At 36.4% G+C, this 25,092-nt stretch overlaps 4 protein-coding genes across 7 annotated transcripts; 1 reads left to right on the top strand and 3 right to left on the bottom strand.

Moving 5' to 3' along the window:
- Positions 1–11,696: 11,696 nt before the first annotated feature.
- LOC142521273 (protein GET1-like) lies at positions 11,697–15,293 on the bottom strand. The gene is made up of 7 exons (XM_075624501.1): positions 15,046–15,293; positions 14,795–14,874; positions 14,108–14,178; positions 12,985–13,055; positions 12,815–12,896; positions 12,541–12,590; positions 11,697–12,013 (listed from the first exon to the last, which is right to left on the bottom strand). Exons 1-7 carry the CDS (start codon positions 15,154–15,156, stop codon positions 11,942–11,944), a joined length of 537 nt encoding a protein of 178 aa, XP_075480616.1. The 5' UTR covers positions 15,157–15,293; the 3' UTR covers positions 11,697–11,941.
- Positions 15,294–16,275: 982 nt separating this feature from the next.
- Positions 16,276–18,206, bottom strand: LOC142521466 (uncharacterized). The gene is made up of 3 exons (XM_075624670.1): positions 18,131–18,206; positions 17,848–17,956; positions 16,276–16,740 (listed from the first exon to the last, which is right to left on the bottom strand). Exons 2-3 carry the CDS (start codon positions 17,895–17,897, stop codon positions 16,521–16,523), a joined length of 270 nt encoding a protein of 89 aa, XP_075480785.1. The 5' UTR covers positions 17,898–17,956; positions 18,131–18,206; the 3' UTR covers positions 16,276–16,520.
- Positions 18,207–19,256: 1,050 nt separating this feature from the next.
- LOC142521463 (uncharacterized) lies at positions 19,257–24,576 on the bottom strand. Of its 4 annotated transcripts, none has more exons than XM_075624666.1 (5): positions 23,640–24,576; positions 23,429–23,566; positions 22,115–22,354; positions 21,926–22,029; positions 19,257–19,570 (listed from the first exon to the last, which is right to left on the bottom strand). In XM_075624666.1, the coding sequence occupies exons 1-4, from the start codon at positions 24,519–24,521 to the stop codon at positions 21,955–21,957; spliced, it is 1,335 nt and encodes a 444-aa protein (XP_075480781.1). In that variant the 5' UTR covers positions 24,522–24,576; the 3' UTR covers positions 19,257–19,570; positions 21,926–21,954. The 4 variants fall into 4 exon arrangements, with proteins under 4 accessions (XP_075480781.1, XP_075480783.1, XP_075480782.1 ...); XM_075624668.1 differs by lacking the exon at positions 19,257–19,570 and adding an exon at positions 21,189–21,422; XM_075624667.1 differs by lacking the exon at positions 19,257–19,570 and adding an exon at positions 21,189–21,243.
- Positions 19,577–20,939, top strand: LOC142521464 (E3 ubiquitin-protein ligase RZF1-like). The gene has a single exon (XM_075624669.1). The coding sequence runs from the start codon at positions 19,761–19,763 to the stop codon at positions 20,754–20,756; it is 996 nt and encodes a 331-aa protein (XP_075480784.1). The 5' UTR covers positions 19,577–19,760; the 3' UTR covers positions 20,757–20,939.
- Positions 24,577–25,092: the final 516 nt, after the last annotated feature.

Raw genomic sequence — 25,092 nt, 5'->3', positions numbered from 1 at the left:
TTAAGGAGAACATTTTTTTATGCTCGTCCCAAACCTCAAAAATCTCAAGTCGGGCAATGAATCCAGGTTGTTAATTATGGTTAGAGTTTAGAACATTTATTATTTAATACAATATAAAATATAAATATATAGGCAAAAACTTGTGTGAGACGGTCTCACATGTCGTATTTTGTGAGACATATATCTTATTTGGGTCATCCATGAAAAAATATTACTTTTTATGCTAAGAGTATTATTTTTTATTGTGAATATCGGTAGGATTGACCCGTCTCATAGATAAAGATTCGTGAGACCGTTTCACAAAAGACCTACTCAAATATATATATATATATATATATATATATATATATATATGGAGACGAGTCTATTAGAATTTTACTCGCCCTTACCCGGTTCTAGACCCGTTAACCGTTTTTGGATCCGTTCCACACCCCGTTTGATTATGATTATGTTTATTTTCATCTCTAATTATCACACAAGATCTCTCGATCATCTCGAATTTATTTAGGGATATCTCACGCAAGGTAAAAGTCGAGCACTCCCCCAATCGATTTTTTTTTTTAAATGATATAGTTTTACCAATTTAATACTTTGATTTTTTAATAAGTTTCTAAAGTATTAAAACAATATTGGTCCGATAATAAATATTATTTAAGTTTTTTACTCATCCGATTCTTGGTTATGAACTGACTTTATTTTTTCTAAATAATATTTTTTATACAAAATAATATATATATATATATATATATAATGGCGTAATAAGTTTCCTGAAGAAGATAAAGGCATGAGTTATGGTGTTCAAACTTCGGATAAAAACGAAAAAATCGAAAAACCGAACACCAAACCGAAAGCCGAATTTCGTAATTTAAATATAAATGTTAAAACCGAAGTTTATTTGGTTCGATTTTGGATTAAAACCGAAAAAACCGAAATTTCATTAAATTAATAATTTTTTTATATTTTATGTATATTATATATTTTGATATGATATTTAGTCAACGAAGAACTATTTTCAATAACTTTTAGTTGATTGTTGTTTGTTTAAATTATTTAGACCTTATATTTAAATATTTTACTAAGAAAGAATGTAAAAAGTTAATATATTATATTTTGCAATATATTTATATTATTAATTTAAATAATTATACCAAAATTGAATTAATCGACTTGAAATAACCAAACTGTTTTGGTAGAAAATCGAACTGAAGGAAAATGTAAAAATTTGAAAGTCCACGTAAACCACATGCATGCAAGTTATCAAATTTCTTATGTATATTAATTAATTTATTTTAATTACATTAAATGCATGTTTAAGTCATGATTTCATGTTTATTTGAATATAATACTAGAATACATAAAATTGTGTTTTAAGGGATATTCGAGACGCGATCGATGAACGGAGACCAGAGACCATATAAGGGAAAATATTTTTATTAAATAATTAAAAAGTATTATTTAATATATGGTATATTTTAAGGAGTATTTTTGAAAATGACCACTTTTGGGGTATTTTTACGCACCGAGTCGTATTATAAACCGATAATCAATTTTTAACGAAAATAGAGACTTTTTGGAGGCTCGGTTTTGGAAAGAAAATTAAGCAAGGTCCCTCTCGGCCAACGTCCTTCGTATCGCAAGTATTTTTTCGTGCGTAATAAACACAAAAGCACGTTTTAATCTGTGGGGTCCATAACTCCTAATCGTTATTACAACACAATCTGATTAGGGTTAATTAATTACAATAAAAAACGAGTTTAAATTTTCTTTACGATGAGCCCAAAACATCTTATTTGAATACTAAAAATAGTATTTCATCCACACGTAATCAAGACCAACTACAAACAAACAACTCATATCCTCGGGACATGCCCCGGTATATAGATACATATACATATATACTGGGAAACAAAGCATAAAACCTCAACTCAACAGTGACTCCCTCCAGAAGCACCCTCTCTGGTCTCCTGATATCCTGGATTACCTGTCATTGTCCACACACAAAGACAAGAACAGCCCCCCTTGGGGAAGAAGGCAGATCTCCCTGGACTTTCACCACATAGAGATGCTGAAACTAGAAAAAACTTATCTCAAAAGAAAGCTCTCGACGCGAGGATTCCGAATATATAATTTGTTTCGCGTTTGGATAACGTTTCGAGGTGATTTCGTACGTTTGAATTCAAATTCCCACTTTTCCTCTCAAACCTTCGAAGGAAGAAGAAGATAAATACTGAAAATCTGATCTTTATCACCTCTTATATCCTGCACAACAGTACACCGCGCGCGGTGGCGCCAAAACACGCGCGGCTGCGCGCCCAGCACTGCCCTGCGCACGCAGTTCTGCGCGGGTGCGCGTCTTGCTCTCTACGAAACGCTATTTTAGGTTTCGAATTAGCAAACGTGGTAAACAGGAAAGTTGTAGATCTATGTCTTGGATTTCATTTGCCACTGACCTCACTCAATTTGGATATCGAATGCGAGAGTTATGCTCATTCTCCCAAACTGTGTCATTGTAGGAACTACAACGCACACGATACACTTCGGGATGATTTTGCCCATATTTCCAAATGGATTTGGACAAAACTCAAACCATGAAAGTTTTAGTATTATGTATTATCTTTCCAATGAAATTGGCCTCATGTCATTTGGACCAATACTCTGTTAATTATGCTAAAAACCGTAACATGTGTCACTTTTCTGTTGCGGTTCATCACATGTTTCAAATACAAATCAATTTCTAATACAATCTTTCATCCTCACCACCTATTTTCTCACTTTCATTGTCATGATATACATCATATACATAATCACATGACAATTTCATGAATTATCGATAATCAACATATGATTTACGATAATACAATACACGGTCCTTACATTTTTCCCCCACTTAAATATTTTGTCCTTGAAATCTCAAGTGGCCATATATACATAACATTGACAAACATATAGTACGTCTCCAATTATAGTACATATCAAAACTAAAATCAGTAAATGGATCACTATACATTGAATACAATGGAACATGTGGGATAGAATCAAACAAGTGTGGATATGATTCTCGCATCTTGCTCTCCAATTCCCACGTTGATTCTTCCACACCATGTCGTGTTCACTGTACTCGAACTAAAGAAATCGATTTGTTACGTAATATCTTCTCCTTTCGATCCATAATACGAACAGGTTGCTCAACTATAAGAAAGAGATGGATCGATTTCAACCTCATCAGGTTGAAGCACATGTGATGGATCTGGTTCATACTTTCTCAACATAGAAACATGAAAATATATCATGAATAGCAGATAAAGCTGGCGGTAATGCCAATCGATAAGCAAGATCCCCAACTCGATCAAGAATCTCGTATGGACCAACATATCGAGGTGATAACTTCCATCGCATGCCAAATCGAACAGTGCCTCTAAAGGGAGATATTTTCAAAAACACTTTATCACCTTTCTGGAATTCTAAGGGTCGTCTTCGTTTATTCGCATAACTCGTTTGACGATCCTGAGCAGCTTTCATTCGCTGTCGAATCAACTGAACCTCATCATTCATTTCATGTATTATTTCAGGTCCAGTCATCTGCCTCTCACCAATTTCATCTCAGAATAACGGTGATCTACATCGTCTTCTATATAAAGCTTCAAACGGTGCCATACCAATACTCGTTTGAAAACTATTATTGTAAGAAAATTCAACCAATGGTAAGGCATCTTGCCATCCCATTCTGAAATCCATCACAATAGCACGTAACATATCTTCTAATGTTTGAATTGTACGCTCAGTTTGGCCATCAGTTTGAGGATAATAAGCAGTACTCATAGCCAAACGCGTACCCATCGCTTCTTGGAAACTACCTTAGAATTTAGAAGAAAACCTGGGATCACGATCAGATACAATGGAGACTGGCACACCATGCAGTCTCACAATATTCTCGATGTATAAACGGGCCATTCTCTTATAAGGATAAGTCCGCTCATACGAAATGAAATGTGCAGATTTCGAAAGCCGATCAATAATGACCCAAATAGCATCACAGCCCTTGGGCGAACGAGGTAAATGAGTCACAAAATCCATAGCAATATGTTCCCACTTCCATTTCGGGATTTCAAGACTATGGAGTAATCCTCCAGGTTTCATTCTCTCGGCTTTCACTTGCTGGCAGACAAGACATTTCGAAATAAATTCAGCAATGTCCTTCTTCATACGTCTCCACCAAAATTGAGGTCTCAATGTCAAATACATCTTTCGACCTCCAAGGTGAATACTGTATTTGCTACAATGTGCTTCTCGAATAAAGGCAGATTTCAAATCAGAATCATCAGGAACTACCAGCTGACCACTTAAGTCGTAAAGAACCATCAGAAGAAATCTGATATCCAGACTGATGTCCTGCAGATACAAGTTCTTTCGACTTTTGGATCTGAGCATCTCTTCGTTGGGCCTTTCGTATTTTCGATATCAAATTCGGCTCAATTTGCAATGCTGAGACAGTGACAGAATTCCAATTCGAGTGAAAAGTCCAACCAGAAGTACATATATCCTCATGTACCTTGGCGACACAAACAGATGCTAACACAGAATCATGCACCTTACGACTAAGGGCATCCGCAGTAACATTCACCGATCCAGGGTGATACTGAATCTCACAATCAAAGTCCTTCAGGAGATCCATCCACCTGCGTTGCCTCATATTCAAATCAGATTGAGAAAAGAGATATTTCAGACTCTTATGGTCTGAGTAGATAACAAACTTTTCTCCGTATAAGTAATGGCGCCAAATCTTCAGTGCAAACACAATGGCGGCCAATTCAAGATCATGAACAGGGTAACGAGTTTCATGAGATTTCAATTGACGAGACGCATAAGCAACCACTTTGCCGTGTTGCATCAGAACACAGCCCAAACCTTTACCAGACGCATCTGTGCACACAACAAATCCTCCGGTACCTGAGGGAATAGTTAGCACAGGTGCTGTGGTCAATCTCGTCTTCAATTCAAGAAAACTAGCTTCACATTCATCTGACCAAATGAATCGTTGATTCTTCTGTGTCAGTTGAGTAATAGGTTTAGCTATCTTCGAAAACCCTTCAATAAAGCGACGATAATATCCAGCTAAACCCATGAAGCTACGGATTTCAAGAACATTCGTAGGTCTCGGCCAATTCAATACAGCTTCAACCTTAGCATGATCAACAGATATGCCATGTCTCGAGATGACGTGGCCCAAAAATACTACTCTATCCATCCAGAATTCGCATTTGGACAATTTAGCATATAAATGACTAGTACGAAGAGTTTCAAGTACCAGTCTCAAATGTTCAGCATGCTCCTTTTTTCGATTTCGAATATACAAGAATACCATCGATAAAAACAATAATGAATCGGTCAAGAAAATCTCGAAAGACACGATTCATTAGATCCATAAATACAGCAGGAGCATTCGTGAGACCAAAAGACATAATCAATAATTCATAGTGGCCATACCTGGTACGAAAAGCAGTTTTAGGCACATCTTCGTCTCTAACTTGTACTTGATGATATCCAGAACGAAGATCAATCTTAGAGTAAACAGAAGTACCTTGAAGCTGATCAAATAAATCAACAATACGAGGAAGTGGATACTTGTTTTTCACAGTAGCCCGATTCAGTTGTCTATAGTCGATACACATTCGCATAGTACTATCCTTCTTTCGAACTAAATAAAACTGGAGCTCCCCAAGGTGATACACTCGATCGAATATATCCTTTATCGAGAAGATCCTGTAATTGTTCTTTCAATTCTTTCAATTCTAGAAGTGCCATGCGATAAGGAGCTTTCGAGATAGGTGCAGTCCCCGGCATAAGATCAATACTAAACTCAACTTCTCGATAAGGAGGAAAATCAGGAATCTCATCGGGAAATACATCCGGGAATTCTTTCGCAACAGGAATCTCAGATAAAGAAGGCTCCTTCTTAGAGACATCAATAGCGTAGATAAGATAACCATCATCTCCGCTAAACAAAAGTCGAGACATTTCCAAAGAAGATATCAATGGAATTTTGGCTTGAGAACCCTTGCCATAAAAATTTCACTTGGGTCCATCAATAGGTCTAAATCGAACTACTCCATGAAAACAATCAACAGTAGCTCGATTTGTCGTCAAGACATCCATGCCAACAATACAATCAAAGTCGTGCATTGGAAGGACAATCAAATTCAGAAATATCACATTGTCCTCATATATCAATACACAATTATGCACAACTTGCTCAGAAAAAATAATCTTTCCTGCTGCCGTGGCTATCGACAAGGTATCATACAACGGGGTACACATGATATCATGCGATGCAACAAATGCATGAGATATGAATGAGTGAGATGCTCCTGTATCAAATAAAACACGTGCAGGATAATCGCAAAGCATGCAAATACCTGCAATCACACCACCAGGAGCTTCTTTCGCCTGATCCTCGGTCATAGCATGCACTCGAACTTGAGGAGGGACTTGAGCAGTCTGACCACCTGGTCCTCGATATCGTGGAACATTCGTCTGCTGAAAAGAGAGAACAGGAACAACAGGTCTTATCATACTGGGGCCACCTCTAAATCCTGGCTGGGGTTGAGACGAAGACGTACCCCTAGTTAGGACATACTCGAGAGAAATGGTCTTCCTGTCTACACTGGTAACAAGTACCAAACATACCTCGATACTGCTCGAAAGTATGTTTGCCTCCACAATGGCTACAATAAGGAGCAATCACGGGACTCCCTCTCTGGGATCCACTGGAACTCGATGAAGATGAAGAAACAGTGGAACCAGTCTTCTTAAACTTCCTACCTCTCGGACGCAAGGTAGACTGCTGAGCTGACACTGGAGGTGGAGGAGTATACTTTGGACCTCCTCGCCTTAGTCCAGCTTCGGCGGCCTTTGCTCGTTCAACTGTCTCTGCGTAGCTCGTAGGCAAGCCTGAAATGACAAAAGTATATATAGCAGGATGCAGTCCATTCACAAACCTGTTATATTTCGCATTTTGCATTCGCAGCTACGTGAGGTGCATACTTCAACAAAGTCGAAAACTTCGAAGCATATTCTGCAACAGTCATCGTTCCCTGCTGCAGACTATTAAATTCATTCTCTTGAGCACTATAATAAGAAGAGGGGAATACTGCTCCAAAAACTGGACCTTGAAGACATCCCAGGTGACTTCAATCCCGGCCTCTTTCAGTCCAATCTCAGCGATTTCCCACCAAGATTTTGCTCAGTCTTTCAATTATACAAAGCAAGATTCATTCGCCGAGCCTTAGAATATTCAACGATATTAAACAAATACTCGATATCTTTCAACCAGGCCTCTTCTCTTTCTGCACTCTCGGTGCCAAAAAACCTCGGTGGTTTCAAATCCTGGAATCGAGCCATCACTAAATCCATGGACAATCCTTCAAATTGTCCAACTATCCTCTCAGTACTGCTACTCGCAGTTTTATTTGTGGGATCCATCTACAAATCGGAGGATGAATATCACAAATCAATATCAATTTCACATCATCATCATCTTATATCAATAATCTCATCAATAACTTACTCAAATTAAATCAAGTTGGAGCAAGTAATACAAATAAATCAAACACAAGCGCACAATTCATTTGTGTCTATTCACGTGTACACAAGACTCAATTGAGCATTCCCAGCTATGCTCTAATACCATACAATGTGGGGTCCCTTAACTCCTAATCGTTATTACAACACAATCTGATTATGGTTAATTAATTACAACGGAAAACGAGTTTAAATTTTCTTTACGATGAGCCCAAAACATCTTATTTGAATACTAAAAATAGTATTTCATCTTACATCATAAAACACGCCCACACGTAATCAAGACCAACTACAAACAAACAACTCATATCCTCGGGACATGCCACGGTATATAGAGATATATACATATATACTGGGAAACAAAGCATAAAACCTCAACTCAACAGTGACTCCCTCCAGAAGCACCCTCTCTGGTCTTCTGATATCCTGGAGTACCTGCCATTGTCCACACACAAAGACAACAACAGCCCCCCCTTTGGGGGTGAGCAAAGCTCCGTATGGAACAACCATCATATATACAACAGATATCTACACGATGATATATGATATGCAATGCATGCATGTCGTGGAGGTATCAGGTCAAATGCCCATCCACTGAGCACGTGTCAGAATCAAACGAATCATTATCAAATCAATGCTCGAGCTGGCACACCGGCCTCAATCAGGGATACTCGTATGATAACATCGACAAAGCGCCATCAAATCCCAATCTCAATCAATCGTCGGGGCCACAAATGACTATGCCTTAAGGGTCATATAATACCAAACATAGCATTGTGTTCACAAATCCCAGAATCAAATCAAATCATATCAGGGTATCCAAGGATCATAGCTCAACGTGCATGTCATGTATCGATGTATGCATCAAACGATGTGTGTTAACAAAATATTTATTTTATACATCGATATTCCAATCACAATGTCATGTATGACACATCAAGTTATCACATAAGGATATAGACACATATTCTCAATCAAATCAATCAAACATATATAATATGATACAGATACCTGTCGTATGTTACCCGGTCTTAACATACCTCAATTCTTCGTTCCAATCGATGTAGTTTGAAGATATCGGTATAATAATCTATCTACATCAATAACACATTTATTTCAATCAATAACATCATTCAAAATCATCAATATAAGTTTCAAATATATTTTGAAACTTTGAAAATTCATATCAAGTTGAAATCATAACATAATTCAATTCCGACTTCGAATACAAGTTTATTATCGGTTATTCTATCGCATATATTGAAATCAACTTCAAATACATGCTATTCCAGCACTTTAATATTTAGAGCTGCTGAAACTAGAAGAAACTTACCTCAAAAGAAAGCTCTCGGCGCGGGGATTCCGAATATATAATTTGTTTCGCGTTTGGATAACGTTTCGAGGTGATTTCGTACGTTTGAATTCAAATTCCCACTTTTCCTCTCAAACCTTCGAAGGAATAAGAAGATAAATACTGAAAATCTGATCTTTATCACCTCTTATATCGTGCACAACAGTACACCGCGCGCGGTGGCGACAAAACACGCGCGGCCGTGCGCCCAGCACTGCCCGCGCAGCACAGTTTTGCGCGGGTGCGCGTCTTGCTCTGTCCGAAACGCTATTTTAGGTTTCGAATTAGCGAACGTGGTAAACAGGAAAGTTGTAGATCTATGTCTTGGCTTTCATTTGCCACTAACCTTACTCAATTTGGATATCGGATGCGAGAGTTATGCTCATTCTCCCAAACTGTCATTGTAGGAACTACAACGCACACGATACACTTCGGGATGATTTTGCCCATATTTCCAAATGGATTTGGACAAAACTCAAAACAATGAAAGTTTTAGTATTATGTATTATCTTTCCAATGAAATTGGCCTCATGTCATTTGGACCAATACTCTAGTTAATTATGCTAAAAATCGTAACATGTGTCACTTTTCTGTTGCGGTTCATCACATGTTTCAAATACAAATCAATTTCTAATACAATCTTTCATCCTCACTATCTATTTTCTCACTTTCATTGTCATGATATACATCATATACATAATCACATGACAATTTCATGAATTATCGATAATCAACATAGGATTTACGATAATACGATACACGGTCCTTACATAATCTTCTTTCACTCATCTTCCACACTATATTATATGTTTTGATATATGATTACATGAAAAACATGATACACTTTGTATATTTTCAGTTTTTATGGTATAACATGAACAAAACTAGAGTTTTCATCTTTTAAAACTCTTGTTTATGATGCACAAAGGGGCTGCAATGGTAGGGCTATGGGAAGGAACGTTTTTTTTAACATGTTTAAGGGTCCTTAGGCGTATGTTTGAGGGCTGGACGTGCTAGGGTGTCATGCTGAGCAAAAAATAGTGTTTTCATGGGATAAGGGCTTGCGTTTTTGGCCCTAGGAAGAAGCAGGCTGTTAGCTGCTGTAAGGACGTGATCATGTGTCCTATTAGGGTCTAGTCATGGTCCTAGATGGCTCAAGGGAGTGTTGGTGCGAAGCCTAGGACGGAGACGAGAAGCTTGGGTCGTGTATGGCTTAAGGGTCACGGGTGGTTGAGTGGCTATGGGTTCTAGGCTTCTCAAGCTCCGTCCAGTAGGGTCTTTCCGTTCTTCTCGGGCGGTACTCTTGCTCTTTCTGGCATGAAGAAAGTCCTTCTTTTTCGGCTAGGAAGTGTAGGGGTCAGTCATGATCCTAGGATGGTCAGCTAGGGTCTGGACATGTTGGTTAAGGGCTGAAGTCGAAGGGACTAAGAGTTGGTGCAAACTAGGACTTGGTTTGAATGAGCAGAATTTTCTAACAGCTTCCTAGGCTTGTTCAAGTGTCTTAATTGGCTTGATTTGGGTCGTATAAGGTATGGTTAATAAGTTATGGTTCAAGTTGGGTTAAGTTTAGAGTCAATTCGGGTCAAAATCGGGATGTACGTCTAAATTTCAAATACGAATTGAGAAATTAGTCGAGAAACGTAAGTTTATGTCTAAAAAATATTTATGGTTGTATTTTAAGGTGTTATGTTAAGGGTGTATAAAATTTGGGTCATCGTTCTAATGTCTAAGGATAAATTGAGGAAAATTAGGGTTTCAGGAGATAAACGGTCATTTTACACCTGAAAAATGTTAGACGTCCTGGCAGTGCCCTGAAGCTGTAATGAATGTTAAAATGTTTATTTTAAACGTTTATAGAATTTTATGATGAAACGTTAATGCTAAAAGACGTGTTGCATGCTTGGTTTAAAAGAAAAATGAATATGCATGAATTTTTATAAGTGTTCAAAAATAACAAAAAGATTGAAGGAGGTGATTTGATTGTGAGATAACGATATGATTGGAGATATCGTGAGGGAAAAGTCCATAGAGGGAGCCCGACGATCGTATTTCATCGAAATGATATGATGATATGTAAGACCAATGCTCAGTTGACGGATGAGAATGTCGCTGATGTCCCCGCCGTCCGGTGCCATGGTTATACGTAGATGAATCCATCGACCTACAGCTAAAACGAAGTCACAGTTAACGATCTGAATTCAATAAAAAGAAAAACGTATACGTATATGATGAATGAAAAATTTTTATGATGAAATGAAAAATGTGTAAAGCTTATGCATATTCATGAAAAACTATTTTTAGTAAAAATATTTTATTGATACATGTGATTGTATGTATACTACTTGTTATCATGGTTAAGGTTTGCTGAGTAGTACAGAAAGAAAAAAAATTCCGGTATATTTTAAAAAAAGAGTAGTAAACTCTGTCAAAAAAAAAAAAGAGTAGTAAACGTTTCAGAAAATGGTTCAGATATCGGATTTATATATTTCTAAAATTGAAAAACCGAAAAAATTGAAATAAAAAACTAAAAATCGAACCGAACCGACCGATGAACACCCGTCATCAATATATGGGTGACCAATGGGGAATCCAATTATGATTTGTGAGCAAATAAGGATCCCTCGTCCAAAGTAAATATAATTATGATTGAAAGAGTCATTTGACATAAAAGTACTGAATAGATGGAGAATATGTGAATCATGTACAAGTGTTGGTGCAATGTTGTAACATCTTAACACAACATGCAACGGAATAATATAATTCATCATACAATTAATCTTCGATGAATAAAATAAAACATAATTAAAAATGCACAAGTGTACAATTTATTAATAAATCAAATTTAAAGGCTGGATGATTAATTTTTTACACCACACAACATATTCAGATCAAAATTGAATATTTTGAACCAAAAAATAAACCTAGAAACATACAACAAAATCACCATTACATCAGGATAGACGAGAAAATAAGAGGCTGAGTAATATCTTATTTCTGTATATTATCTTACATTTACTTGAGTAGCTTCCTGCAGATAAACTTGCTAACCCGAGTGGACAGAATCAACCATGGTATGATTCCAACCTGCAAAACCATTTAATTAACAATCAGAAACCTCATGTGAAAGAGAGCCATGACGAAAACTCGAGCTCGCTCTTTTCTGTCAATTCAGGTGTGGGTAATCGAAGATGGTTTAATTAGCCTCTTATGTTCGTGAATTTATTTCATATGATGATCAATGTCAATAAAACATAGAAACAAGAACGAAGTGTTCCCTAGATTGAACCCCTTTGTGAGTAATATTGGTCCATTTAACACCATTTCTAGAAACAACAAAATGTAACGAAAACATCTCTCGAAGCGGTTTATCCTTGTGGGCTAAGTTCTTTACCTGGTATAGAATAAAACATTATCTTACTTTATCTCATTTTGCCAAAGCAGCATCAAGAAGTTGCACACCCGCATATCCATCACTCAATAGCAGCTTAGCGAATAAAGGCAAGATCTAACTAGATAGATTGTTGTAACACAAAATGATTGCGAAATTTCAACGAGTATTCTTAATTATGAATAGACAAAAAAGTTAAAACTCTAGGTTTGAACTATGTTACCATTACGCTGTCCTTCAAAGATCTTCCTGCTCTCCAAGATAACACCTTACCTGCAATAGTGGGACTAGATGTAAAGCTTTTTTGCCCAATCAACAGAAAATCACAACAATAGCTCAATTTTTCAGCACTCTTACTAACAAGCAGACAAGCAAAAACAATGAATAGCAAGGAAGCAAATACATTGGCTCAAGATTGTGATCAGAAATCAAAACTCCAAAATGAGCGATAGAATCTCTGAATGGAGAAAAAATTATGAAAGAAGGAAAAAAAATACCAAAGGGTTGCACGAGCTGATCAGATATCGTAGCCACCGGCATCCCCCAAAACCATAAAATCAGCAAAGCGTATGAAAGGAACTGATTAAAAAAAAGCAGAATTAAAATCCAGAATATTTCAATAAATGCAACATTTGGTAATCAAAAATTCAAGTGTTATTTGAGTAACCTTTGATATTTTTAAGAGATTTTCATAGGAATCAAATGATGATTTTGTATCTTTATTGTGTAGTTCTTTATCTGCACAGTACATCAAAACACTAGAAGCTTGAGCGTCTAACATATCAATACAGATGCAGTAAAGCAAACATAAAATTAGAAAAAAAAATGACAAGATGAATAGTGGCCGAAAAAGACATGAACCTCAAACACGTCAAATGAAACATGAGATTTGGTCATAGCGTAATGTCAACTTAAAACAATTGAGACACTCATATGAGGAAATATCACCAAATGAAAGTAAACCATAGACAGTAGAAAACCAAAGGATACTTAAGAGTGCATTAACTTGACATTACAGAAATAATGATCAAGAAAGACGGCATGAAAAGGACAAGGTCATATAACTCGATACAAAACTATAGTGGGGCCAAAAAGTGATGCAGGCATGCAGCTTTGGATTCCCTTGCATATGGAACGTCTAGAATAAAACATCCACAGTTCAGGAAAATTGGTCAAATTAGTTATCACATTCCCTGCGATATCAGGTGACATATCAGTGTGATTCCCGATCCAAATGGATCTTCTCTTTAAAAAGTAGCTCGTACTCATATTAACATTTGTGTTTTCCAATGCTCAAATGTAAGAATAAGCAAGAAATAAGAGAAGAAACAGAAAGCAATGATGCCAGCGTTAGTAAACAAGGGGAATCGACCATTGACTTTATGCAGATCATGTGACAGCAGGACCAATTGAACTTCGCAAAATTTCCCTGCTAGAAAGCTCGACAGTGTTTTATTCTTTGTTGTATGCTCTAAACTATGCTCTCCACACAATCATGGCACTAAAATTGAGTAAAAGGCGAATTTTATCACCAATTCACACAGGAAAGTACCGTGCCCAAATAGCTGAATAGTATCTGTCGTTGTTCAGAGCTTATATCAATGATTAATACATCGAAAGATAAGTGATTCTAACGATGTGTCTGTTTAATACTTGTTTTGTAAAACAAAGATCTAAACTCTTATTCACTCATTTACATTAACCTATAATGACTAACCAACTGCCACAAGACCTTAACAGCTGATCACTGAAAAAGAAAATAAGTCGGACATAACTTTAAAAAATCCTACTTTTTGCAAGCTCTTTTTCCTTGGCTGCTGCCATCCTTCTTAGCTTCGCAGATTGTGCAAATGTTGAAGGCCTGAAATTACCAGATTATAAAATTACTATATCTACTCCACACACTAGAAATACAGTAAAATAACATATCACGCCCGCTCCTCCAGTCTCCAAGTTGAAGAGAAGCCAAATTGTCAATTAATACAACACCCAAGTTATTTGTGATGTTGCAGTCTTTATGTTTATCAACAGACCAGGAAAATTTTGCAAATTCAAACAAATCCAAAATATTTACGCAAGTTGTCTAGATAAAGTTCGTCAAAAAATCATAAGCTGAATTAGCAGACAGTCATATCGAACAACCAACTGGGCAGGGCAAATCACCTGATGGCATAAATTTGACTATAACATATGAAAAGCATGCAATTAATACTTGTTCAATGCACATCGAAACTACATGTAAATCACGTGGCGGCCTAAATTCCTAGGCTCAAGAATGCCAATACACGGGCATATCAGCCGAGACAATGTGGCTAGACTAGCTAGGCAGCACAATCGGTTAATTCCCAATTTGAAAAAAAATTATTGATGATGAATGAATGCCTTCGTTTCACAAGCAAAAATTATAAGGGAATAGCCTCTCAAATCTCAATAAAGCATGGATAACATGAATTTACAATAAAGAAATAAATACTCACTGTGATAAGGAATTAGCCTCCTTCAAGAGCTGGTTGATCTCTGCTCGCAATTGAGCATCCACCTCACTCGTTGATCCTCTCTACACAATATTACACAGAAAATCGTCAAAAAAGGTAACAAAAAATGCTAATTTCGCAATCAAGTAAATAAATTCCAAACCAATATAATATTTTCCGATCATGATCGATGTTTTTTTTTTTGTAAAAAAAAAACGATAGTAATATAGAAAAACAAATAAAACAAAGATTGCCTTTTTCTTAAACGAATCGAGGTATTTTGAGGCGAAGTGGAAACAGAAGACGAGGATGAAGATCACGGTGGCCGCCGCCGATTTCCCGCGCTCCGAAAGGGTTTCTTCCATGAATAAAATTGAATTCTTAGAATGGCGATTCTGGGGCTAAGGCATCCCACGAGACAAATCTCTCTCTGCTTCTTTGGCCATTTTGTATATATATTCATTTTCCTCTTTTATTCTTCTTTGCTGTCTTTTGGAGATGAATTCAGCTTTTGTTCAGGGCAAATATGTAATTTCAGCTCCATATGTTTTTTTCCTAATGATTGTCTTTATAATTTTAATTTTTGAAATTTTTGTCTTCATAATTTTAATCTAATACATTAGTCTTACTTACGATTTTGGTTATTTGTTCCATGCTATATCAACAATAATGACCAAAAAAATTGTAAAAGTAATAAAGATGAAGAGTAAGACTGAAGTTTGTTAGAATAGATATCCGACAGAGACAGGTCGACATGATTTATACTTCTAGCACATATTAAATAATATTTTTCATAGAGTAGGTCTCTTGTGAGATGGTTTTACGAATACTTTATCTGTGAGACGGATCAACTATACCGATATTCACAATAAAAAATAATACTTTTAGCATAAAAAGTAATACTTTTTCATGGATGACCCAAATAAGATATATGTCTCACAAAATACGACCCGTAAGACCGTCTCACACAAATTTTTACCTTCTTCATAACATAACTAAAAAAATGATATTTTTACTGTGAAAAATGATATTATAACATAAAATATTATATTATTAATCGAGTTGAATTGAATATTCATCTCACAAAATTGATCAGTGTAACGAGATCACGTGAGTTTTTGCGAATTTTTTATCTAACCAAAATTATATAGGTATATATATATCATTTATTACTAAAATTTCAGTTTTCCATTTATTTATATATCAAAAAATATTTTTAAATTTAGTATATTTATCGTTAAAATATTTTGTATATTTAAATATTTTAACATGTTATATTTAACAAATTAATATAACATGTTTAAACCTTAACCTTTTAAAATATAATAAAAAAATTATTCTTCAAGGTTAATTTTATATTTAGAATTAATGATAATTTCTAATTAATGATAAAAGCGTTTGTGCAATTGTGCTAGGATGGTTTGGAAAATAAGTCATCAGCATGCATTTTTTATTTCGTTACTTTTGTTTTAGAAACGGAAAAAATGGTGAAGAATAGTTGCTTGCCATTTTAAAATTGGTAATAAATCGGATTCAAACATTTACCAAACACAAGTCAGTGTAATCTCAAGATTCAACCATCAACAGAGAAGAAACAGCTTCTTTTATTGGGCATATGAAGGGAAATCGACATTCGAAATCTCGACTTACAGCAAATATTTCTGGCTACAAGAACGCTTCTCATTACGCGCAGACAACCCGAGGAGAATAAACGGCATCATAAATGCGGTCATGTTTCAGCCCCAGCATTTTCTGCATTTTGTGCTTCCTCCAGAAGCTTCATCTGCCGTTCAGCGTGTTCTCTTTCACAGGCGCTGATTCCCATGATTATGTCGAGCATGGTGCCGGTTGTGCCAAAAAATACAAGTGGTGCCAAGGATTTCCGTTTTATTCCCACGGGGATAGCAAGCAAGGCACCAGCTACGGAGAAAACCCATGTGCCCAGTGCACTACAGGAATTTATGTTTAAACAAGATCAGGATTCAACATAAGTAATATAAAACACAGTAATGGGCGAAGAAAGAACAAAACTTTCCATTTCGATGAATTGTAGATGCACAACCAAATCCATTCATTTGTTCGAAATGTATGAAATGTTATTCATCTACTTCTCGTTTCCTGGAAGCTGGAACAATATCAATCAATCTTATTCAGCCTTTAACATCAATTTTCAAAAGAGTTATCCTAAATGTACAATGAAGGTTACACACACGGTTACCTATTGCTTTTGAAATTATAAAACTACCCAAAAACATTTTTAAAGAGCTATTTCAATTAAAGTGCATTTGGAGTGGTTTTGTAATTTCAAAAACAATATGTAAGCGTGTGTGTAATGTTCATTGTATATATAACATTTTTCTTTCTGAAAACTGTAGTTAAGGCACAATATCCTGTAAAACCACCCCCAATCTTGATATCTAACATTAGAGTCATGTCAATAATTTGATTATTAGACAAGAAAAAAGAAGATTCTGAATCAATATTCCAGCAAAAACAAGACTTTTACTGAGATAACAACCGAGGCTGGGTAAACTAAGCTGGATAATTTTCACACAGGATTAACTGAGGCTGTTCAAACAGGTGGCACCCCTTCTCCCGAAGTTACGGGGCTATTCACACGTCTACGTGATCTAGACACTCGACCCTACCATGACGATGATCAGAAGTCTCAGCGATGACTGTTGGCAAGGGAGGGTTCAATTACAAGAAGACAAGCAAAAACCCGAATCTTGTGAGAATTCAACAGGGTTTTATCTATAGAAGAGAATATTAAATCAGCAATTGGTTTTCGTGCCGGAAGCAGTAGCTACGAATGTGAACTTTTTACAGTCTTAAACAGCTTAATTTATTCCAAAATTCATCATGATCACACCTTCACCCTTTTTATTCCACTCAGTCGACACAAAAGGCTCATGCTCTCGAAGAACACCCCCCCCCCCCCCCCCCCCTCCCCAGAAAGCATTTAAACAAACACTTGGTGCACGACATTGACAAAGCATCAAGAAAACCTTATGCACAACGGAGATTAACGTGCAATGGTAATACAAAAACCGTACTTCGAAACCGAACATTCCTCGAGCTGTTTAACCTCCGCTTTCCCATCCATCTGCGATAGAAAAATCTCTATTTTCTTCACCTTCTCATCAAAATTCAATCCAACTGAACCTGTTTAAAACAGTAACAAGAAAAATATACAAAACCCAGAAGAAAATTGTACAATAAACCCTAAAATAATCCTAATAGCATCAATTTCCCACTAATACCATTTGTTTCGAAATTCCAAACTAGTTTAATTTCATGAGAATCGGGAAGAGGAGAGGTAGAGGAAAAGAATCTTACCTCAGAGAGAGCAATTAGTCTGACGACGTCGTTGCAGGATGAAATTTTTTTATTTCTATATATAACGGTTTTTTTTAAAAAAAACTTAATATGAAAAATTGCATTTTTAGTATTTTATGTTTTTTTTTTAGTTGGTCATTTTTTGTTATAACAAATTTATTTATTATTCGTTCGAGCTTATTTTAAGTGTTTTGAAGCTTTTAGTCAATGAAATATTATGTTAATTTTTTTCTGACATGTATAATGTCACATCAATATTTCCAATTAACACGACTAAAATTACCAAAAATCATAAAATATATGATTAAAACTAAAATTTAATAACACATAATATCAAAATTGAAAAAAAAACACAATTAATAATTTTTTATTAAAAATTTAAAATTGAGCCTTGAAAATTAATTGAAGGGTTAGAGGTTTCAGACCCGGCTCCTCCTTTAATATTTTTTATTTTTAAATTATTAATAAAATATATAAAAATTTAATATTTTAAAAATATTATAATCAATCCAAATTTTAAACAATCAGAAGGATTTTTACCCACTTCCCTGAATCGATTAGATAGTCGATTAGAATGGGTATCATCAAAATTTGGCCGAGCTGGACATATATTAGGTAAGCTTCGTCTCATCGTATTCCGTCTCAAAAATACTGAAACTATTTAACAAAAGAGCAGATCTCTTATAAGACAGTATCACGAATCTTTATCTGTGAGACGTATCAATCATACCGATATTTACGATAAAAAAATAATACTTTAACATAAAAAGTAATATTTTTTCATGAATAACCCAAAATGATTGGCCCTCGACAAAAAAAAAAAAAATTATATAAAAACATTATTTTACAAAACATTTTCGCCACAAAAACCCCGACTCCACCACAGGATATAACAAGAAATATAATTTGCCTAACATATTTTCAAAAAAAAAATATCAAAACAATAATAATGTTAAAAGTTTGATTCATCTATTGATGATAACTATAATAAAAATGTGGTTCGAGCTTTCACAGCAAACAAATGAATGAAAAAGATAACGATAATATTATTGAAACTTATCAACATAAAAAATGAATCAGAAGAGTAGTTTCTCTAGCTATAATAATGAAAAAATGGTGATAGTATCATCCAAGGGGTTCAATTTCTAAGATCCAGACTCTCGAAATCTCGGGTACGACACTGGTGATCGATCATAAGTTTGGCCAAACCCGCTGTAACACCCCGTTGACATCTCTCCGAAGATCCAGAAAAATATCCAATGTTGTTCCATTTAAACTCATTAATTTTTCAAATTTCTTACGCTAATTTATCCCAGTCCTGCTAAAAATATCTAAATAATTATGTAAAGTTTAAAAATTTATCAGATGGAGTATGAAATGATACATTCTTGATTTTCCACTTGATATCTTATCTCATCCTTTTCTTTCTACACAAGCTTCCTGCAAGAGAAAACAATGAACACAAGGGATCACTAAATTGCATGAGAAGAAAGAGAACACAAAGATTCGGTTATCACAACTTCCTAAAAACATCTTTTTAACTTTTTTCTTGTCTGATTCACTCAATATATATAATGTCATAAAACCAAGAAACACAATTGATCCTTGGAAACTTTAATATACCATTCCCATGTCTTTGAATCCTCCAAATGAGGGAGTTCCCGGCACGGGGAACTTCCAGCTCTTTTGGTGTTACCAATGTCATCGGATGGTTAGGATCGCATATGACGACCCCTCCAACATCCTTTGCCCTCGATGCTTCGGCCAGTTCCTGTATCAAATCGATGTTGGGAGGCCTAGGCCGGTTCTTGAATTCACTTCATTTGACCCTTCGCCGGAGGCAAGGATTTTAGAAGCACTTTCCCTCATGTTGAATCAACCTAATAGGGCAGAGGTTAGTGATTTGGAACGAATAGGGGTACCAGAAGGGGGACGACGTCGATACAGAGACATGGAAGATGCTAGAATTGGGGTCCAAAATGGGGAACGACGTCGCCATAGGGAGACGGAAGATGCCAGAAACCGAAACTGGCTATGGCCCAGGAGAAGAAACTCTATGTTTGATGAAGATATTGATGGTTGGGGTCCGGAGAGTGGGATTCTGGCCAGGCCTAGAACCTGGATCATCCTTCGGCCACCTCGCCCGGATCCTAACAGGGAGAGGCTACTCCCGAATGCATTGGATCCAGGAAACTACTTTTCGGGACCAGGATGGCAAGAACTAGTTGAGGAACTGACCCAAGATGACAGGCCTGGCCCACCAGCAGCTCCCGAATCGACAATAGAAGCCATTCCTACGGTAAAAATTACTCCATCGCATCTGCAAACGGGCAAAGAATGCCCAGTTTGTAAAGAGGAACTGAAAATTGCAATGGAAGCAAGGGAGCTGCCGTGCAACCATGTGTACCATTCGGATTGCATCGTCCCTTGGCTCCGGCTCCACAATTCTTGCCCTGTCTGCCGTCTTGAAGTGTCGGTGCCACGTGGTTCAGATGGCACCCGAACAGATGGATTGCAAAATGTGGGAGGCACGCAAAATGAAGGAGGCAGGACACAAAGGTGCTGGCGGCTTAGGCAATTAGCGACCAACTTGTGGCCCTTTCGATCCAGACATCGGCAACTTTAACCACATCTATAGAATGAGAATTGAACTGCAATGCGCTTGTTATAGAACTGTTCGACCTTCTATTCTAAATGGAGTTTGAAAATCCTATTTTATATATCTATGTGAACGTATTCACCAGAGACACATCTCATGTAAGAAGAACACAAATTATTAACATTTATACAACTTACAAGAGACAAACAGGAGATTGGAATGTCATTTCATACCAAAGATTACTGGCTACAAAATGGTTGTACAGAAACATCAAATGAAAATAATCTGATTCGACATGAATATATGGAAGAATATATACCCCAAATATATAGAGTGGATGTACTCACCCTCATCATCTTGAGTAGGGGAAGAATACGTAAAACAAATATAATTAGTGATCATTCTCATTATTCATGTACCGGACAGAAATATAGACTGGAAATAAAACCAAACATAATCTTAAGTTTTGGTCACCATCATCATTTAATATATTCATGCCAAGGAATTTGGTCACCTGGAATACAATTACTTGAATTTAGAGAAAAGTTTTCAACAAAACAATAGTGCAATCGAATTGACATCATACAAGACGAGAACAGAAGAAAACAGCATGTCATTTTATCCTTCCAAGATCATATCTTCATCCATCGTCATCAAAATTAGAAGGAATGAAAACAACTTTTCTCATAATGCCTACTGAAAAAACTTGAAGATACTTAGAAAGAATGCTAACCTTTATTCAAGGTCCATGTGATACATCTGGAAAGAACTAGGCACTAAATTTTTTTTATGCCATCTAAAAGCTTACCTCAGAAGTAATAAACATGGCGTGCAATGTTTAGCAGCAAAGAAATCATATACAAGTAGAAAAGAGAACAATACAGCTTGAGCACAACTTGAAAACAGTGGCATACAGCCTTTAAGTTAAATGTGCCCAATTAAGTGAGTTCAATGGTGCCACATGAATCAAAGGTTGTCATAAAATTAAAAATATCACATTGGTTCATTCTCTCAAGTTTGAAGAATCTCAGCGCAAGAACCAACAGCCCAGGACAAACTTTTATAAAGAGTGCATAGCTTAATATCCTGGCTTATAGAAGATAAAGGCAGTATACAAACAGATCTTCATCCCATATAGATAAAACAGGTACCCCAGTGGATGATCAAGCAACTTCGAGGATCAACAGGAAATTTACCGATGTTTCACTATGATGATGAAGTTCCATCAAAAGAACTCAAGTGATTTGATTATGTGCTTATAAACCTTAATTCCCTCCAAATAAACACAGTCCTTCAAAAACTGTCAAGAAAGTAAAATCATGATGATAGAATTAGAAGTACGATTAAATAAATAAACTAGAGATAAATATGGAACTTTAAGTCACCTCGTTATGATCATGAAGTAATATAGGAGTGTTTTTCATTGGAGAGAAACCGAGGGTAGGAATTCCCAATTGTCTCATGAATCGAGCATCCGTCGTTGAAGCCAAGATCTCAGGCTTTGCGAGTTTTCCGCCAGCTTCTGCAATAGCTTGCTCAAAAACAGACCACCATGTATTAGAATCATTAGTCGGTGTCAATAAAGGACGCCCAAGGTAGTCTCTCAGAGGACCTTTTTCGGTGATCTGCCAAAAAATAGGAGCAGTTAGGCTTCCTATACAGACTTTTCCTTTTCATAGATACTATTCGAAATAAATTATTAAATATTTCTTGGAAGGAAAAAGACTCAAGGAGACAAATAAAAATAAAAGAACAAAACACGAAAAGGGTCTTTAAAACTCCTCACAATTTTCTATTTCTCCAATGTTATAAACAAATTCACTTAATTTCTATTGCCAAATGGGAAAATGTCAATACTTCATTCTCGATTTCCAACTTGAAGGCTCATAAGACATTTAATGGAGTAAGAGAAGGACAGAAACAACTGTTAAACCGTAGGGGTGGTTATTTGATGGGAAATGATATTTATTCAACCAAGTTATATAGCTAACCAGATTTTGCTCGTGTATTGGGTGTTGGTAAGCTCTTAGAGGGGCAATAGTAAGACCACAGTTTCTAAACGGTATAAGCCAATCTATATCATGTTCAAGAAACATTTCAGGGTTCGTGGTAAAGATCGAAATGAGAGTCAGCTATAGACCGTCTGACTTTAGAATGGAGTATATTTAGCCATTATATCATGATAAAGCAGCTATCACAGCTTGCACTTGGCTCACTCAAAGGTGGCTCACCAATATCATTTCCAAAGAGCAATTGTCTCGGCCACCCGACTGAACTCATCCTAGAGGTGAAATACAAAACAGGAAGAAAACTATACACAGTTTCAGCTCTGAGAAGGGCTAAAATAAGCATTCATCAGGGTGCAGTACACTTTGTGGCAGCTTCCAATATTCTTCATGGGCTAACCAATTCAACTTCCAGAGCCTGGTAATCTGATTTGCTCGAAAAGTCTGCCAATGATCAAGTTCTTCGACATGCAGAAATGTACTACTTCAAGACCAGAATACCAGCTCAAACAACCTCGATAATTGGCGACATATCATAAATAATATCACACAACAATTCATTCATTATCTCCTGATAAATTACAAAGATATAGTGATCAAAGAACCGAATAAATAACAAAGTTATTCTTGAATCTGCATAAAAGACTAAATTTCAGATTCCACTTTAATCTCACACACTAAACTAACAATCACCTCATATGTCATGTTCCTCCATGCAGGAGCCCACTCCTCTGTAATTCTCCTCTTCATGAGATCCGGATCAGCCGTAGGCGGCAGCCGAATATCGAACCCAGCCTCCACTTCAGATGGTTGCATATTCATTACAAATCCCTATTAAACCAAATCCACTAGCAACTTCACACATATCAATCACAACAAAAATCACTTGAACGAAAAAACTCACGGTAGGGGATGGAGTTCCGGCCTTCAGAAACACGGGATTAACTGAAATAACCTCCGAATTTGCAGCCAATCCAGCCTTAACAAGATCAAACTGACTATCTCTGAACTTAGTAATAACTTCTACGCTCTTCATCATATTCTCCATAGCACTATTATCAAACATTCTCGAGCCATGCCCCGGTAATCCCTGAGCCTTGATCACCATATGCCATGGAGTCCTATCAGCATAAAACACTCTAAATTCATCTCTAATGGACGCCTGCCCTTCATCCATTACAAACCCAATATTCAATTCTTTAAACTCTTGGCTTTCAACAAACTTAGCCATCCCATCAAATCCTCCAATCTCTTCATCAGGTACGTAAGAAACGTGCACGGTTCTCAACGGGGAGAAATCAAGATTAGCTTTTAACTCTTTGATAGCCTCAAGATACTGCATACCGATGCATTTGTCGTCCTGAGCGCCGCGAGCGTATATCTTCCCATCTTCAGGAGATAAATGAGCTTCGAAGGGATCGTGCAGCCATTTGGAGGATTCGACGGGGACGGAATCTAAGTGAGAATTGAAGAGAACCGCCGGGAGGGACGGGTTAGAGCCAGGCAAAGTGAGGAGGAGAAGAGGCTTTTCCGGTGTCGTAAGATAGAGAATCTTGATTTGGAGAGTGGGGATGGTTGAGGCGAGGACTGTCAGATATTTGACGGCGGTGGTGTAGTCGGGATTGGGGTGGGCGGTCTTGATTTTGAGATAGCTGCGGAAGCGGGTAACTGGAGCGGGTTCTCGGGGTTGAGTGGCGGCCGAGATGGGTGGTGGTGTGGATATGGAGAGGAAGAGGTTGGCGGCGGAGAAGATCAGGAGGTGGAGGTGGAGGTGGCGCGTGGACATTTCCCGTTAGCTGCCAGAAAACAGCAAGTTGCACTAACTAATAATAGTTCAGTAAATAATTGTATGTCTAAATTAAGATAAAAATTTGTTTGTGATGATAGGATATGTCATATTTTGTAAGACGGATCTCTTATTTAGGTCATCCGTGAAAAAGTATTATTTTTTATGCTAAGAGTATTAATTCTTATTGTGAATATCGATAATGTTGAATGTCTTACAGATAAAGATTCGTAAGACCATCTCACAAGATACCTGCTCTTAAATTAATTGTATAAAAAATTCATTTATATATCAATTTATTTTATATCTATCTATGACAAAACTAAACTTGGAACTCCAATTTTTTTTTAAAAAAAAAAAAAACTTACAAAATAATTTTAAAAATATTTAATATGAAAAGGTTATCAATAAAAAAACCATTTTATAATATATAGTCTACAAAGTTTAAAATTCACACAACACAATCCTAATTTTGTCTAATTTCACGCCTAGATATCTATCTATAAATACAAAAATTTTGGTAATTGTGTATAGTTTATGTACCTAAGGATGAACCCTTTCCGGTGTACAT

This window comes from Primulina tabacum, chromosome 12 (assembly GCF_025594145.1).
Source record: "Primulina tabacum isolate GXHZ01 chromosome 12, ASM2559414v2, whole genome shotgun sequence".
In the NCBI taxonomy this organism is placed as follows: Eukaryota; Viridiplantae; Streptophyta; class Magnoliopsida; order Lamiales; family Gesneriaceae; genus Primulina; species Primulina tabacum.
Note: the sequence above shows the minus strand (reverse complement) of the source record. Positions and strands in the feature narration are given on the sequence as shown.